General features: G+C 38.4%; 1 protein-coding gene across 1 annotated transcript in view; it reads left to right on the top strand.

The window, feature by feature from the left end:
* The window catches only part of OSBPL10 (oxysterol binding protein like 10), a 121,103-nt gene that overhangs the window by 81,088 nt on the left and 21,393 nt on the right, over positions 1 to 18,622 (top strand). The window contains 1 exon segment of the mRNA XM_075745741.1: positions 16,695 to 16,841. Coding sequence (XP_075601856.1) covers positions 16,695 to 16,841 — 147 coding nt within the window.

Below are 18,622 nucleotides of genomic sequence, written 5' to 3' on the forward strand. Positions count from 1 at the left end.
CATAAAGACCAGCAGCTGATTTAACTAATCTCAGGATATCATTTTGCAGTTGAATTGAGCCATTTATGACTTGTTTTAAATGACACTTTTTAAAAAAGTCCAATCTCCTCCCCTTTGCTTGCTGATGAGAGATACTGAGTTGCCCGAGTGGCTTGAGGTACTGTCTTGCTTATGGAACTCATGATTTATTGAGAAGGGAGTACCCTTGAAGAGATGTATATAAACAAGGGAGCATCGCCCTGTTTGTAGTACAGAATCCTCAGTGCTTTGTGGGCAATCTTCCTGAAAGCAGCAGCCTGCGTTTGGAGGCCCTGGGGCACTAACCCTTAAAAAAGAAGAAGAAAGTGGGGTGAAAAAGAGACTAAATAAGATTTTTTTTAAGTTATAAAAAGCTCAGCTGAAGATGGTGGTTTTGGCAGAAGCAGTAAGTGGACATTTATGGATTGGTGGAGCAAGAAGAAGCAGCTGGACTCAGGCATGTAATTTTTGTTATGGTAGCACACTTTATTAAGCAGAAATTTGGTTTTGCCCCAAGAAAGTGGCCTGAATCAGGATTCATTCCTGGAAGCTCTTTCCAAATCTGCGTTTTCCCTTCCACTGAGTCTGTGTGCTTCATGTTGTCTGAGATTGATAGTGTTGGCTCACAATTTGAAGTGCTCTTTTAAGTGCAGCAGATACATTTTTCAGTTTTGATCATTTTGATGAAGATATCAGTGCCCCATTGGAAGGCTGAAGCACAAAACCTGAATTGTGGAAGAGGTGAACAGTTGCATCTAACATAAGTTGGAGCTTTTGTGTTTCTGTATTCATCTTCAGATCAAGAAAGTTGTCATGCTCTGTTACGGAGGCTACACCTCTCGGCTGCTGTGGTCAGGTCCTTTTCTGGGAGAGGAGGTGAAGTTTTCCTGGAGTACTGCAGGGTCTGCCCAGCCATCCAAGCTGAGCAAAGTGTCAAACAGGAAGCTGGAGCTTCTTCTTGTGACTGGAGCAAGGAGGGTGGGAGAACAGGTTTTGAAGAAAAGTCTTTTGAGCAACATAACTGTTAAGGATGCTATCTAAGCCAGGTAGTCACCCAGGAGATGGTATCTGACACCCCCCAAAGTTATCAAAGGTGTTTGACTTCTCACTCTTTAACAATTCTGTGTGCAGGGTTTAAGCATATTTTAAAAACATATTCTGGCCTGTTGTGTGTCCAAAGCAGAAGCCTAGGTTTGGCACTGAGTAGCCCGTTTATTTTCAAAGGTATAAAAGCACTGACTGTGCTAATTACTGCAAATCATTACACTCCACTTGTTTCCTAGTCCAGATACATTGTTGTTATTAACTGTGGTGGTATCAGCAGAGAATGAGAAAATGCACCTAGATGTCATTGTTTGACAAATTTTTGACATTTAAGACCCTGATTTCTTTTTTTATTTATATGATGGCTTCTTTTAAATGTAGAAGAAAAGAGGAATCCACAAGTGTCATTCAAATAAAGCTTATTTCTCTTAATGATTTTCTTTAAAAACAAAACAAAACCAAAACCAACCAAACTAGGCACTGGATGATCCTCATTTCCAAAGAAGCTGATAGTGTATTAATGGGGCTCAGCTTTCAAAATATACCTGCCAAAAGAAGGGAGACTTGCTTTTACAGAAGTCATGAGAAGAGAGTGCTGGTTTCTCTGTTGGTGCTATCAAAATTAATTCCAATTTCTTCTTTGACTGGGCCTAGATTTTTATTTTAAAAATTCTGTACTTTTTATGATATAACCTCTGTCTCCTAGAAGCTATACCCCAAAGGAACGGGAGAGAGCTTTTTGGCTAACGCTCGGCATAATACAGTAGATGTACCAACCAAACAAATTGTGAATTGACCTGTAGTCTGAAATAGAAAAAGCCATTAAATTACTACCCTTGAGGAACAAACCGACTCAGCTGCTTATGTTATAGAATGTTATTTATAAGGAAAAGATAATTCTAGGTACGTGGATCAGCAATGATTTTTAAAAAGAAAACAGAGATGATTGTTACGTTGGTGAGGAGGGGGATGACTGCTGAGGAATCCTTCCCATATAGCCCCTGGCAGCAGTTTTCTGGCAACATGACCAAGTGGCTGAATGTGTTTAGTGACAGCTGTGTTAATTCTCAGCACTGCATGTAGATACTTTGCAGCAGTGTATTAAGCAACGTCATTAACAAAGCAATGACTTGTCCTCTGCTGTGTTTTTAATATGTTTATGAAGAAGCATGGATCTTTATAATTCTCCTCTGGAATAACAAGGCTCATCTGATGTAATTTTCTTTGAATACTTTAGCATTCTTGAGGGATATAGTAAGTTCTGGAGTTGAGTTTTGATGCCATAGATAACTAAACCCTTTCTTTTTGGTCTGTCACACTGTCAGGGTTTCAGGAATGCAGCTGAAGATTCTTCTCTTTAGATAATGTGTTGGTGTTTAGTTGCTTTTGTTATTCAGGGTGTTTCTTGCTCCAAACTGCAGGGATATCATTTGACATATTGCTTAAACTAGTTCAGAAAATAAAGATTTTGTGGCAGAGGTTATTTTCTTGCCTATTTTAGCATGTCTTTCTTGATGTTGCTGTTTCATCTTCCTAGGTGGGTTTTGTTTAGGGTTGTGATGTAGGACAGCATTAAGTTAAAGCCTGTTATCTTCACTGAAAGAAGTAACTCCTGACAGGGTAACGCTGGATCAAGCACTTTTATTTTCTAATTTTTTTTTTTTTTATTTTTTTTTCCATAAGCCTCCAAGTTTTAGTTAGTTTTCCTGTTTGGACTTTTTTGGTCTGTCCTCCTGAAACATCAGATAGAAGCAGGGATAAAGACCGAGCTGAACAGAACTGTTCTCCATCTGATGTGAGTTGATGTAAAATACTTTTGTGCACCTCCTAGTAAACCACTTTGGACTTTTTGGTGTAAGCTATGTTATAATTTCAAGGTATTATTTAGGGTTTTTCCCTTAAAGCAGAACAGTGCAAATCTGGTGTGGAATACGCAGACTACACTCTGCAGAGCTGTGATGTGAACTTGATCTGTGTCCAGTGTGCAGTAAACAGGCCCCTGCTTCCTTCATTTAGGGGTTTATAATTTTGAAATTCCTTTCAAGAAATGCAGAAATTGATTAAAGTATTGAGTCTCATAGTAAATTCAGTTATAATAAACACGGTGCCTAAGTAGAATAAAGGTGTGAATCGCTTCCATGTGTGAGTTACTGTTCCAGTTCAACTAATTGTCATTTTGGGTGTCAGAATTCCCCTTCTGAGCTGACAAAATGTAACCGTAGGCCAAATCCTTCCCCTGGCAGCCAAATACAAATGGGAAGCAGACTGGTTTTATGTGGGACCTGAGAGGGGAGGAATAATTTTCTTTTGATCTAACAGTTAAGAATTATTACAAAAATCATGCTGTAGCTACATCTGCGACTTAGCTCTCTTCATGTGATTTTTATGGCTTAAAATACCATGCCAGCTCATTCTTTCCATCCTCTGGATCTGGTAGCTATGCAATCTCTCTGCTTTCCTCTCCCTAACTTTCCTTTGCTTGTGCGCATAAGAGACTGTACACATGTTCCATATTCAAGTGTCTTTTTAATAGGATTGAAGTTTTAGCTCTGTAGGATTGAGGCTTTAGCTCTGATTATCTAACTGCTAAACCAGGTTTTAATTGTGATAGTGATTGCAAGGGCAGTCAGGTCCAGGTCATTAAAGATATTTCGGTCCCCTACATCATCTGAACCGTCATGTTTTCAACTATAAGAAGGAACTGCACTATTTGCAGGAGGTGTTGTATTCTTTAGTTTTTAATTTTAAAAGATGATGTGTTTTTGTCCAATCTCTTAATGTGATAGTTACTTACAAGGTGAAGGTGTTTTCTATCTGTAGGTTAGTATACTTCCTGACATGATGATACTTCGGCCTTTACAGAGGATGTAATAGCCTTTAGAGCTATTACAAAATGTGTGAGCAATGCTAAGAAATAATTTTAAAAATGCTCCTGCAATTTTTGAAAGTAAGCTAGATATAAGAAATTATTTCTAATTCAATATTACCTTTTCTTTGTATTTCTGTGTCTCAGCAGACTTGCCCAGGACTGTGGATACTTTCCTGGTATAAATTTTTCCTAATGTTTCCTAGTTCCTTTTTGTACTTGACATAACTCTGTGTAATTGATGTTGGGAGATCAGCTTAGCCATAAACATACAGTGCTAGCCAGAAGTGCAGTAATGGAAAGAGAACAAGCAGATCAGGGTGGGAAAGTAACATTTGCGGTATTACAGAGAGTCCCTTTTCACTGTTCAGTACAGACATTACAGGATTTCTGAATGTGCTCTGCTTTTTGCCTTCTGCATGTTTAAATACTTTTTGGCTTGAAGAGCACAGTAAATGGCCTATAATGACTTGGATAGATAAATTAATCTCCAGGCAAAGATAGTACCAGTTAATCCATTCACTAGCAGACCATCTAAAAAATGAAATCTGAGATAATCAATTGAAGGTATATTTAAGGATAATCAAGGCAAGGTATATTTAAGGATTGAATGTACAATTACACTAAAAGTAGAATTAAATGACCCTAAGCCTGCCACAGCAGCACTGCCAATGACTAAGATAATCTAACTGATTTTGATTTTATTTTTTTGATAGCTTTTTGGAATAGTCACTATGTCAGCAAACAATCTCTAGTAAAGCTTTTATGCAAATAATTAATAAAAATTTAGTTCCAGCCAAAGCCATTGCATTTTGTTGAGTCACTCCCACCTCCAAAATGCATGGATTCCAGCTGCTATCTATGCAATATGTTTGAAAGTAATGTTCTACTTCAAATAAAAATATGAAGCAAAATTTACATCTAATTTGAATAAACGTGAGGCTGTGATTCATGTGGCATTCCATAATTACTAGTGAAATTCAGTGAAAACTAATCATTGGAATATAAAGAACTCAGGTTCCCTTGCAGTAAGGCTTAAAAAGTGACTTAAAATGGATCAATTGCTTACTTTGTTCATTATCAAACCTGTGCCCTCTGCAAAATGAACTCTGAAGCCAATGTTAATTTTGTGTCAGGATTGTGTGCTAATTGATTTGTTGCGCACCAAATGATTTGCTTTGTTCTGTCAGTCTTATTTCTTAGTATGTTTATATATGTGGGTTCCGCAATACTGCCCATTAATAAGGTTACCCATCTCATTAAGACTGTCAATAACTTAGCTAGACTTTAGTAGGTTGGGCTGAACTCGTCTACAACGAGTATTTGTCTCAGGTTGGAAGCACTTTATCTTGCTTAGTGAAGCATCATCCAAACTGCCTTCAGCTGTTCCATTTGGTCTTGCTAGAAAAAAATAAGGTTTTCTGCTTGTGGTGATGAATTCTAGTGATTCTTTATTCGAAAAGGCCTGAATGTGGAAACAGCTGGGATGAAAGTATTTAATTATAAAACTTTGTCTCAGAGGAGGAGTTGGAAGGAGAAGATGAAAGATGCAGGACTCTTCTGCATTATAGTGTAGAGAGACCGCATAGTCTGAGATGGACCAAGCTATTCATGAGGCTGAGAACAAATATTAGAAGCTTTTCAAGTAGAGCTCCACTGGCCTCAAGAAGTTACCTGTATAAAAGATGACAATCTTTTAGGCTCAATTTGTTTCACACATACATTGAATGTTCTCCTGGTATGATTTATAATAATGTATTTGTCTTTTGAAAGGCTTGGGCCTGGTTTTTTTTCTTTTTTTTTCTTTTTTTTTCTTTTTTTTTCTTTTTTTTTTTCTTTTGTGTGTTTGTCAGAAAATGAGGATGTGTATAGTAAATGGGACAAAAAATTGCAGGAAGAGTCTGGATGGTTTAATAAGTGTGTTGCCTTGACAAAACATTGTTAATACAGCTTGTAACATGTCTTTACCATTTTTCTCCTCTTGTAAATATGCTGGCATGTGATATTGGATACAAGAAATAGCACTGCGAGAACTGGGTTTACATGTAGATTTGTATTGCAAAACCAGGTGATAGTAAATGTTAAATGTGTAATTGTGCATCTTTTTGTGCATTTTTGCAGATGTGAATGGGATATTATTGACTAATGTGATAGCATTTTTCTGCCATAAATTTGCTTAGCTAGCATATAAAGTGACATAGAAGAGAATTACAGCTGGCTGAATGACTTCAGTTCTTTTACTTCCCAACTTTTCAGTTACTGGGCTTTGCTAGCAGAACAGATGTGGAATCACAGAGTACTTCAGGTTGGAAGGGACTCAGGGTCATGACTAGTCAAGTCTTGAACACCTCCAATAGTGGAGGTTCCACAACCTCTCTGCACAAACTGTTGCAGCTTCTCTAGGGATTTTTATCAATGGGAGCAAAGGTTGGTTTGAGTATGATGCCTTTTCTTACCAGTATGCTGCACTGGCTGGTGGGTGACCTAATACTGCCTGCCGGATCCTGACCAAAAGTATTTGTCTTTGCCTTCTTTGAGGCAAGTTGCTCCTAGGTCTTCAGGTTTCTCCCCAAGGATCTCATTCTAGAGAGGATCCCTTTTAATACAGAGGGATGTCTAAAGAGTATAGCCTTCAGCCATACTTTCCTCCATGTTAGTCTTCCTCACCAACCTGCAGCTCACTGCAGTCTTTTGTCTTTAGCTCTCCAAAAGTTAGAAGCATGTGACTTCCAGACATCTCATACTCTCTGAAGTCCTGTCTGGCCAGTGATGGGAATTTGTCCTGCTGCACTGTGTGGTTTGTAAGCTTGTAAATTCTGAGTAACTTATTTTGGATAGTGTCAGATGCTGTATTTACAGCCATCTTGCTTCTAAAAAAAAATAAATAAATAATAATTCTCAAAACTGAATCTCTTTCAGGAAATTGTTCTTCACTAGTGTCTGTATTGCATGAGGAATAGGTTTTGTTAAAATTGTTTATGATGTGATACTGTATTTCTTGTGGGTTTAGGTTAGCATAAAATTTGCTATTGTGATTTATGTTAGTCTTCAAGGTTTTTTGCTTCAATTTAGGGCAAGTCCATGGGGCTTTTCTCTGCACATTTTTTGTAGTCTTACGTTGCTGTTCCTTTCTGATGATAACAGTGATGAAAAATATTTATTCCCAGTACTTGCTGAATTTATGCAATACTGCAAAGTCCTCTTGTGGTTTAGTATTCAGATTAAGCAGTGCTGTACTTCAGTAGCCCTCATTTCATGAAAGATGCTCATAAGATGTGTGGACTGATGCTGGTATTTAATCTTTTCCTGTGGAGTCTGAGCTTGGGAATTAGCTGCTTTTCAGCTGATTTTCAGTATTGACTTCCTTAGGTTTATGAAAATTAAAATTTGCAAGAGGAATTGTCTTGTGAAGAAGATACGACCATGTAGGGAAAAAGTTGTCCAACAAACATGATTTGGTGTGTAATAGGATCGTGATGCTGTAGGTAACCCAAACGAGGATCTCCATTTGAAAGGATGTTAGGTCACTGATTGATTCTTTATTCTTAAACATAATCACTTTCATGGTTAGTTTCTAATATTCTTTTCTGAAGGTTTACACAGGCTTACTGCAACATAAACTTAGATGCCCTTTGTTTCATGTTACATGCATGTTTTTCCTATCCTTTAAACAACAAACCAACCCTTTTTCTTGAATCTCTTATGTTATCTGGTCCTCATCGCTGCTGTGTTGTTATGTTTACCCCTAAATATGGTCACAGGTCAGAGTTAAGCATATCTGCAGCGTAAGAAAACGAAGCTTTCTGAGCTTGTTCTTTAAGTATGAAAATATTTCCATTCCCAGGCATACTGCTGCAAAACATTAATAAAAAAGCATTAGTAAATCTCTCACAATAGTAAATATCTGGATAATATGCTTGCCTCCAGATGTCTGGCAGATTGGTTTTGTTGGGAGGGAAAAAAGATTGCAGACCTATTTGTCACCTGAGAAACAGGTTTGTGATTATTTTCTTTGTTTGCATCATCTGTGTGTCAGCCTGTCTATGAAGTATTAGTATCAAGATGCGTTTCTACTTTGCTTACTTGCTTGACAGTGAAGGTTGGATCTCCTAAAGAGAGCTAGACATCATTTGATTCAGTAGATGACTCTGCTGTTAAGTGTTGTACCCAATTAATCTTGTGTGATGGAGAGATTGCTCACATTGCCACACTTTGATCCTTGCACTTGCCCCCAGCTGGAGAGATTTTTCTGGACATCCAGTGTGTTTAGCACATTCAGTTAAAAAAAGCCAAACAACAAACCGCTATATATAAAAATATATTTATTTATTTTATCCATACACAAAACCCCAAGATGTTTTAATTGTTGATAGTCTTAGTTTGAAGAAGTTTATTTTCTCTGGGGACCTGAATTACCAAACACAAATAGCAAATTTACTAAGAAATTAATTTCTTGGCGCTTTGTAGACATTCTTTCCTGATGCAAATTTTTTCTAGCAAATACTCGGTGATTTGACCTATTAGTGATGAACAATGTATCCAGGATTGCATAAAAGCTTTGACCCCTCTCTCTCACAGCCCAAACCCAGATGCAGCAGTTACTTATCTAGCCAAGTAGATATGCGTGGATTATTTTTCTTGGTACACGTAGTTTAAGGTAAGTAGAAAATCTGCATATTATGCCATTTTTCCTTCATCCAGTTGGATGAAGGAGAAACTAACTGTGTTGCTGATTGGATCTGTATGTAGACAACAGTAGCAAAGCAAAAAGAAAGTGATGGTTTTGCTTACCGTAGTGGTGTTGTGTACAAGTTATAGTGTGCTCACTTTTTAATTGTAAAATCTTACTCATTTGATTGTCATCCTCTGTTACTTGCTTTGATATTTTAAAAGTTAACTTTAATTTCGATTTATCATTGTTATATCTGAGCTATAATGATTGACTGCTAGGAAAAGTGTGACTGTGGGTGTTCTGGGGTGTTGGTGGGGGTGGGTTCCCCCTTCAGGTGATACACTTTTTGCATATTAATCCTATGGCAAAATTCTCCCCAGCAATAAACCCAAAAGCTACTGACAAAGGCAGTAGAGGAGACAGCTGCTATGAAATATTCAGAGTAAATGAAGAAAATCAGCTGAGCTGAGCCACCTATTTTGCTACCTTTAAGCAACCTTTTCAGGATGAAATTGAGATGTATGGGCTGTAATAAGGTTTGCTTTCTAAATTCTCCATTTAAGCTCTGCTTTGGTTCTGACCTTGTTAAGTCTCTTAAAAAAAACCAAAACAAAAAACCCCTTGAACTCTGGGGAGCCTTAAGTCTCTTTGACAATGATTGGAACTTTGGTATCCAAGTGCCTGCATTACAATGGTTGTATGGGATATTGGTGTGTTTGAGGTTTTATCTTTGATTTACTCTTTCTTTGCAATGATCAGTCACAGGGCTACCAGGAGCAAAGCATAAATAAGACTGCCATAAGATGGAGGCCAGGGCTCAAAGCAATGACATGAGTTAGCTCTACTGCTGCTTTTCCAGACCTCTTTTTTTCCCTTCCTCTGCTTACATTGTGTAATGGTGTGGTGGTAAATGTTTTCTACTCTCTTCAAGAGATATAAAAAGGAAAATGTTGCTACCTTATAGTTAAGCGAGAAGTTGCTAATCTGTAAATGACAATGAATTTGGAAGTTAGAGAAGTGCATGGATGATGATGATTTCAGTCTTTACAGTGGGTTTGAAGTAAATGTATCTGAGTTTTTGTTTTGTTTCAAGATTTAGGTTGAAGTAAACTGAAATTTTCTAGTTAGTTCCTATTATATTCATTTCAATTTTCTATATAGGGATTACTCCTTTCACAGCATGTTAATATGCTAGTCTGTATATAAAATAGTTTAATAAGTACAAACTACTGGACAAGCTACATTCTGAGATTCAAATCACTGCTAATGAGGGATGGGTGCAGTAAGCTTGCATGTTTTTCTATTAGGTGCATGCCACAGCTGGTAGTAAATGCAATTAAATATTTTGAAGCTGTATGTGCTGGAAGAAGAGAAGACAAGTGATGTATGCAAGTTAGTACAGTTTTGTCAATTCTGAACTACTGGAGAGAGTCCAGCAGAGGGCTATGAGGATGATGAGGGGACTGGAGCATCTCTCATATGAGGAAAGGCTGAGGGAGCTGGGTCTGTTTAGCCTGGAGGAGAGAAGACTGAGAGGGGATCTGATCAATACTTATAAATATCTAAAGGGTGCATGTCAAGAGGGTGGGGCCAGACTCTTTTCAGCGGTGTCCAGTGACAGGACAAGGGGCAACAGGCACAAACTGGAACTCAGGAAGTTTCATCTCAATATGAGGAAAAACTTCTTCACTTTGAGGGTGACAGAGCACTGGAACAGGCTGCCCAGAGAGGTTGTGGAGTCTCCTTCTCTGGAGATATTAAAAACTCGCCTGGATGTGATCCTGTGCAACCCGTTCTAGGTGATCCTTTTCTAGCAGGGGGGTTGGACTAGATGATCTCCAGAGGTCCCTTCTAAACCCTACCAATCTGCGACTCTGTGATTCTGTGATAGAGTGACAAGCCCTGCAAGAAGCTAACAGCTCATTATATATTACTACTTTTGGGGTATTATTACTGTATCTACTTGACAAAGAGAATTCTAATTTTGTATTGAGACTGGTGAAAATCTCATGGGGCCAATTTGTCACATTAGTGTAAATGTGCTAAAGCTCTCTGACCTTACAGAGTTATATTTAATCTTACACCCACAGAAAACCTGTTTGCAAGCTCTCAAGTTACACAAGTGCAAGCATAAATGATGCTTGCAAACCTATATCATTAACGTAGGGAATCTGAATATCAAAATGAGGCCTTTGACTTTTATGTGCACTAGTAGAACTACTTGTAATTAGATGACTACGGAAAATATGGCAATCCTTGTGTAGTCCGAAAATACTAATTCTGTTTAATGTTGATTCTGAACAAGCCTTGCAAGTAATTTATTTCATCTTTCCCTCAATGCAGAAATATTTCATATGGTGTATTTTTTTTTTTAGTATCTTCTGCAATTTTTTTGAATGTAGAAAGACTTAAGGACTACTTCCCTTGGAATATTATTAAATGATGTCCTTTTATCTGGGTGTTTTAAGTTCCTAAGATTAATCCTCTTGCTCCTGACTACAGTCCTTCTTTTGCTACATAAAACTTCTTCATGCTCTAATGAAAATTCTTAGAATATTTTGGTGTAATTATATGAAGAATTGCCTTATGAGTCCTACACAAGTCCTCAGTGTGTCCCTGTCAGGATACATATGGTCTCTGCTTATTACTATGATGGAGAAAAGGCTGAGTTATGCAATGCTTTCTTTGCCTCAGTCTTCACTGGTGACATCAGTCTTTGGGAATCCCAGGCCTCAGAGATCAGAGGGAAAGTCTGAGGAAGACTTAGCCTTGGTGGAGGAGGACCAGGTTAGGCAGCACTTAAGCTGCACATACATAACTCTATGAGACACCTGTGAGCATGGAGGGAGTTGGCCAATGTCATTGCAAGGCCACCATCTATTGTCTTTAAAGGGCCATGATGTTTGGGAGAGTTCATGAAGACTGGAAGAAAGCAAATGCCATTCCTATTTTCAATAAGGGCAAGAAGGAACATCTGGGGAACTGCAAGTTGGTAAGCCTTGATCCCTGGGAAGGTGGTGGAGCAACTAACCCTGGAAAGCATTTCCAAACACATGAAGGACAAGAAAGTGATCAGGAGTAGTCAGCATGGATTTACAAAGGGGAAATCATGCTTAACCAACATGATAACACTCTACAATCAAGTGACTAGCTTGGTACGTGTGAGGAGAGCAGTGGACGTTGTTTGCCTTGACCTTGGTAAGGTTTTTTACTTGGTAAGGTCTCCCATAACATCCTTGTAGACAATATGACAGAGCATGGATTAAGTAAGTGGGCAGTGGGGTGGATTAAAAACTGTCTGAATGACCAGGCCCAGAGGGTTGTGATCAACATCTTCATTAATGACCTGGACGATAGGGCTGAGTGCACCCTCAGCAAAGTTTGTAGATGACAAAAAACGGAGAAGTGGCTCATGAGCCAGAGGGTTCTGTTGCCATTGAGAGGAACCTTGACAGGCTGGACAGAGAGGAATCTCACCAAGTTCAACACAGAGAAATGCAAAGTACTGCATCCAGGGATATCTGGGGATAAGCCCCTACACCAGGACAAGCTGGGGGCCAACTCACTGGAAGGCAGTTCTGCAGAGAAGACTTTGAGGTCCTGGTGGATAACAAGCTGACCATGAGCCAGCAACGCACCCTCGTGGCAAAGGCAACCAGCAGCATCCTGGGCTGCTTTAGGAAGAGTGTTGCCAGCAGAGGGAGGCACAGGTGAGGCCACATCTGCGGTGCTGTGTGCACTTCTGGGCTCCCCAGTGCAAGAGACATGGACTTAGTGGAGTGAGTCCAGCACAGGTCGACAAAGGTGATGAAGATTCTGGAGCATCCTTCACATGAGGAGAGGCTAAGGGAGCTGGGACTGTTCAGCCTGGAGAAGAGAAGGCTTGGGGGCGATCTTATAAATGTATATAAATACCTGATGGGAGGGAGCGAAGAACAGGGAGCTGGAGTCTTCTCAGTAGTGCCCAGTGACAGGACAAGAGGCAATAGGCACATGAAAGTCAATCTGAACACCAGAAAACACCTTTTTGCTATGGAGATAGTCAAACTGTGGCACAGGTTGCTGAGAGAGGTGGTGGAGATATTCAAAACCTAGCTGGACATGGTCCTTGGCAACTGGCTGTAAGTGTCCCTGCTTGAGCAGGGTGTAGGACGAGGTCCATTCCAACTTAAATGATTCTGTGATTCTGTATATTCCTTTCTCTCCTCCACAACAAATAAACAAGATGAGATCCGTGTCATACTTGACAGTACTATTGCACAATATGGTTTGTGAAGTATGTTGGAAAACCGAGCTCTGAGCCTTATAGCTGAACTAATTATCTAAAAATTAATTTGCAACACAGCAGTTAATTTGAAAAATTAACTTGTGGAAGAAGCTTTGGAAGAACAGAGGCAGGTTTGCCCTTTGACAGAAACATAGCTTTTTACTCTGTGATTTTATCCCAGGCTTGTAGAAGCGTCTTTTTCCTGAAGACTTTTTTTTTTTTTTAAAATGCAGAATGTTTCCTTTAGAAACAATTTTTTTCTCTTACAAATTTCATCTCTTAAAAAAGAATCAACATGTTTTCTGGTAAAGACTGCTGACTAGAACATCCATTTCATATCCCAGCAGATGACCTCTGTAAATTAATCAATCCCAGTTCTAATGAGTGACCTGTTTAACATAGATCTCTTCAGCGTGTGTTTTCATGTCTTCAGCCTTTAAACTGAGTTAAAGTGAATCCCTTCACACAATTTCTAGAAATAATCTGTTGTTTACCATTCAGATTTTTCTGAAAAATCCTGGTGTTTCAGCCCAGTGTTGGAAATTCATTTTGATTAACATTGTTTTAAATATAAGCCCCTTTTTGGTGCTTGTTTGTAACTGGTTCAGTATTTGATTCTCTGCACCCAAGCCTAGCTGTGCTGTTCATTCCTAGGCTGAGCTGCACACAGCTCAATACCTTTTACATTACACTCTGACTGCACAGGAACGGAGCAAATAACAGCTTTCCGAGTGCAGCTTTACAATTATATTTTACAGGGATGGGGCAGGGGGAATGACGACGACCAGACGGATGGGGGACACGGTCTGTGTCTGATAATTCAGAAAAGCTGCCATTAAAGGATAATAACTCAACATAATCTTTTGCATGCTAGTGCATGCTTACACGTCAGTTACTACTAAACTGCATACTACTTCTGTGGAAAGAAAAAGAATGAAAAACCTGACTGGACTTTTATGACCCTTTAAAGATACAGTAGCCTTGTATTTTGTGGCTCTATGTCCACACACCCTATGTTGTGCTTACGTGGTTGTGGGTTTTTAAAAAATGTGCATTACTTAAATATCTATTTTCTATGCTTTTATAAAGTAATACAGTAATTACCTAGAACAGCTAATGAGAAGAGAGGAAGATACAGAAAGGATATTCCTTACTGAAGATGAATGTTGTTCAGTTTCTGTGACATAAATTGTATGTAAACTGCTACTTAAGTTCTTATTTTCTTGGAAAGTGAGAAAAGATGCAGACAACCGATGCCATTTTACATGCACTAGTATGTTGATAACTCTAGTAGAAGTCGTGGGATTTTTGGTGCCCTTGCACATGTTCTTAAAATAGGGGATAATTAAGATAATTAAAATTATACTCCTTACTGCAGAATGGTCGTTAAACGTGCTTGATTCTAATGTTACATTGTACTTTCATTTAAATCAATGGAAACGCTACTTTCCTGAGTACCTAAACTGTTCATAGGGTTGCTTTTGTAGAGTAGCAATGAGAGGCAGTTGCTGTTTTGTTAGTAACTTTGAAAGGCATGGAAAACCTAATACCAATTTTAGCAGGAAAGAAAGAAGGATTTCTGTCCCTGGCTGAATGTGCAATCATCAGGAGAAAAAGAAAATTCTGAATATACGATTTAATCCGTGGACTTGTGAACGTGCAATTTGTTTATTTTCTGCTGCTGTTAACAACTAAAGGTTACGCAGCTGTTACATATTCACTTGAAAGCTTGTTACTTGCTAGCATGTTCTCTCGCTCACACTCGTGCACACTCATGCACACTCATGCCTCCTGCCCCGCACCTGAAGGGCAGCCCACCAGGATATCCTTTGGGAAACAGCAGCCCCATTTCCCAGTGGGAGCTGTGTGCAGTTGAGCTCCCTGATCTCAGTGCCGTGTGACTAGAAACGCAAGGAGCAGATTGACATCCCGCACGCACTCTCCAACTGGTCGGATAGCCAAAAAAAAAAAAAAAAAAGAAAAAAAGAGGGGGTGGGAGTGAGGAGGGGAGGTTCCCTTGCTTTTTTTTCTAGCGCTGTTAATTCCTGCTGGAGCTTGTTTGCCGCGAGCTTGGTTCATGGCAGTAACAGAAGCAGCAGTGCTTATTCGGTAGCTCTCAATGAGGTCAAGCTGGATCAAAGGGAAACCTCCTGTGGAAGCATCCACTGTAAGTTCTGATACTGCTTTTTCCACGCTCCCTCCAAACGAATCGTAGCCTGTGCAGCTGAGCCAGGCTTCGGTGCTTTATGTCTCCCCGACTGATAATTTTGTATGAGGTTGTCAGGTTTTATGTTAATTGAACTTGTCAGTAAGGCGTCAGTTGGATAATAATGCTGTGCATTTTGAGAGGAAAGGGTTTATTGTTCTATCCTTTTATTTTCTGAGGGAGTGGGAAGAAGAAAGTGTGGTTTTGTCCGTTTGAAAAGCTCCAAGCTGTTGAGGTTACAGCTCACCAGATTCTGTTTTATGTAATCTACACATTCTACTTTCTAAATAAAGTGATTGCAAAGTGTCTTTCAAATGTCCTTCTATTTCACCAAATAGCTATTCTTTTGGGTGTAGCTACCTACGCATTTATTTAGTTTAAAAAAAAAAAAAAAAGAGAAAACACTTTATTCAAATCGTGGAAACATCTGTAGTAACTACGTTTCAGAGACACTCTCCTTACACAAGCTACTGTTCACCCGAGGGGTCTCTAATGTGATCATTCAGAAATATTTCTTTGAAACCTAATTCTGAATATCAGCCAGTTTTAATGAAACTTTTCAGTTGCAAAGACTTTCAAAGCGAGATGAAAAATTTCTCATTTTATGTAGCAAACTAGCTGTTTCTGCAAAAATGTTCTTTAGTATGGAGGAATGTTAACTTTTGCAGGTACTGTTGTCTCACTTACAGCATGGAAACCTTGGGGAATAATGAAATTCTGGGCAGTAAATTTTTCAGCTATATAACCTGATTTATTTTTTTTTTATAAAGTACCAGAAAGTTACCTGAATATGTATCTGGAAGGCTTGCAGAGTGGTTTCAATGGACTGAACAAAATAACTACCACCTGTTTGGATTATTGTTAGTAATATATTGTAAACCTTGAGGGGAAATAAAGCATCACAAATCATTACCCCTTTCTGCTGTAAAGTTGCTGTTGAAAGGAGATGGCACGATACCTCTCTCTTAATCTTCAGCTAGTATGTCTGGAAACTGGGCATTATTGGCATTACTGTGCTGTGAAGGAGCGTAATGTTGCAAATGTCATAAAGAGTTGTGACATTACCTCCCAAAATCTAATGTGTCTGGTTTTTTTCCCAAAGGTATGTACTTTAATTTAGTTGTCCTTTTATCCCTTTCAGTTAATAGTCTTGACTTTCTTAGGTACGTAACTTGGAAGTTGGATAGAGGAAAGGAGAAAAATAGTGTGAAATCAGGTCATGCAACATCTAGGTGTGAAGTATGAATATTTGCTGGAGAGATTTAGGAAACAAACTCTTGAAGACTCATTTTCAACTGTGTACTTCTATTTACTAAATAGAAGACCTGTTACTTTAATACACTGTGATTTTTGTCTGGCATCACTGCCATATAAATATGAGAAGATAATGTATAAATTAGCATCTGATACTTACGGCTCTTGTTCTGAGGATAGGATCAAATTGCCCTATGAACCCATCCCTGTATTTTTTTTTATTTTATTTCAAATTTGTATCTTTTCTGGGTTTTAACAGAGGCTGTCTTTAGTTCCATTGAGACAGTTCCATTTCTAAAGTTATATATTGGAAAAAAACCCATACTGTATCTTTTTGTCCAGATGGTGATGTTTTTTTTCATTTCAGCATTCAGCTTCTGAGTTGATCCTAGTTGAAGATGAAATGACAGATACTGAAGATAATGAAGAGGAGGATTTAGGAGTCATGGATGATCAACGTAGTGTAATTCTTCATCTCATCTCTCAGCTCAAACTTGGCATGGACCTTACCAGGGTACGGACACTGTATCTTTTTTATAATTCTTCACTCTTTTTTCTTCTTCTCATCCTTCTGTGTGTGTGTGCATGTGCACACGTGTGATTCCTGTGAGCATGTTTTGCCCCCGTGGACAATCAAGTTTGCCTCTTCATAAAGGTGTGGTTCCAGAGAGCTATGGAGTGTTGTCAGATATTTTAGAGATGAGGGGGAAGGGAAAGAAAAAGGAACACACACACACACACCCCCAAGTCATCTTTTTTTTTTTTTGTAAGTGTTTAAAAGCAACCATATGTAGTGTATGTGTCCTACACGTATGTTAAGTCAGAGTACACTGAGTGTTTGAGGAACCATACTGTCAATTTTATGGATGAAGGAGGTAGGTGCTCAAGTTACTGCGTTGTAGATTGGATTCCATTTAATTATTTGGCAGCTTCGAAGGAAAAAAACCCAATCATGATGGTGAAGAAATTAGTCTTCAATGTATCACTGTTCTTGTATGTGCTAAGCAGCTCACCAGTTTAACCTTCTGTGCATCCTTCTGGTCCTGGAACCAGTATTGTTATGAACTTATCCATACTGATAGATCAGAGAAGTTATGGTGTCTGCAAAATTTCCCATAAGTCCTTAGAGTTTTGGAAATGAGGTAGATGTTCTGGAAGCAGGGAGTGCCTCTCTTTGAATAGTCCTACATTCCAGGGACTTAATAATCTTCTCATGGGACTTGATTATTAAGTGGATTTTTGTAAAAGATATGGAATACCCTTTTCTTCCACAAAGGTTTTCTACTTAAAAAAAAAAAAAAGGCAAATAAAACCTCTATAATCCACTTCCCACAAATAAGAAGAGATAGATTATTCTGACTTAACTGTCTCCACAAATAAAAAAAGTTTGTAATGACCGGAGAATTAAATTTGCACATGAAGTAGCTATGCAGGAGATTCTTCTGGTGGGCATTTTGATATTCTGAAGAGTTCATCTGCTTTCCTTTTGATCTTACATACTAATCAAAATCTATTTTTACTATTACTTTCTTAGAAAATAAGGCTTTCTCAATATAGTCTTTTCTGCTTCCTCTGGAACAACTGATAGTATTTAAAAATACTTACATTTTTAAGACTGAGCAATCCTCTGATCTCTTGCTAAATATAGCTATCAAATGGCTGCATGGAAATGAATGTTTTGTTCTAAATAGAACAAAAGTTTCATCATTTCATTTGTGAATAATTTATACCTGTCACTTCCTAGTATGTCTGGGGTTACATACAGTTCATTTTTGAGTTTGTTTTTCTTACATTCCTCAATTTTTCATAGCTCTTCCTCTTTTCTATCTTGGTTTGCTAAGACTCTCTCAGTCCATAATGTTTAAACTAGACTAAGATTCCTTCTCTGTTGTTCTTGTGTCTTCATAACATTTTGTCTTTGGTAATAAGATTTTTCTTCCCTGATTTCCAGTGTCATCCTTCTGTCACGGCGGTGGAGGCAAAGAACCCCAAAGATAGACAGTTAATGTAAATAAAAGAAATTCCTGTACTAAGAGAAATTCCTGTAAATTAAATGAGAAGTGTAGACACTTATAGGAAAAGTAGGAAGGTAAATATAAATGATAACCTATTTCTTACATAATGTTGTTAGAGCACAGTTTTTGAGGATAGTGATGAATATTATCAGATCTATAATATGGCATAATATTAGCATGCATGAATGTGTGTATATAATACCCACAGTCTGAAAAGAGGAACAGGCATATGGCAGAGTTAGATCTATCTCTGGTCTGTGTGATGCACGAATACACATAT

Source organism: Balearica regulorum, chromosome 2 (genome assembly GCF_011004875.1).
Source record: "Balearica regulorum gibbericeps isolate bBalReg1 chromosome 2, bBalReg1.pri, whole genome shotgun sequence".
In the NCBI taxonomy this organism is placed as follows: Eukaryota; Metazoa; Chordata; class Aves; order Gruiformes; family Gruidae; genus Balearica; species Balearica regulorum.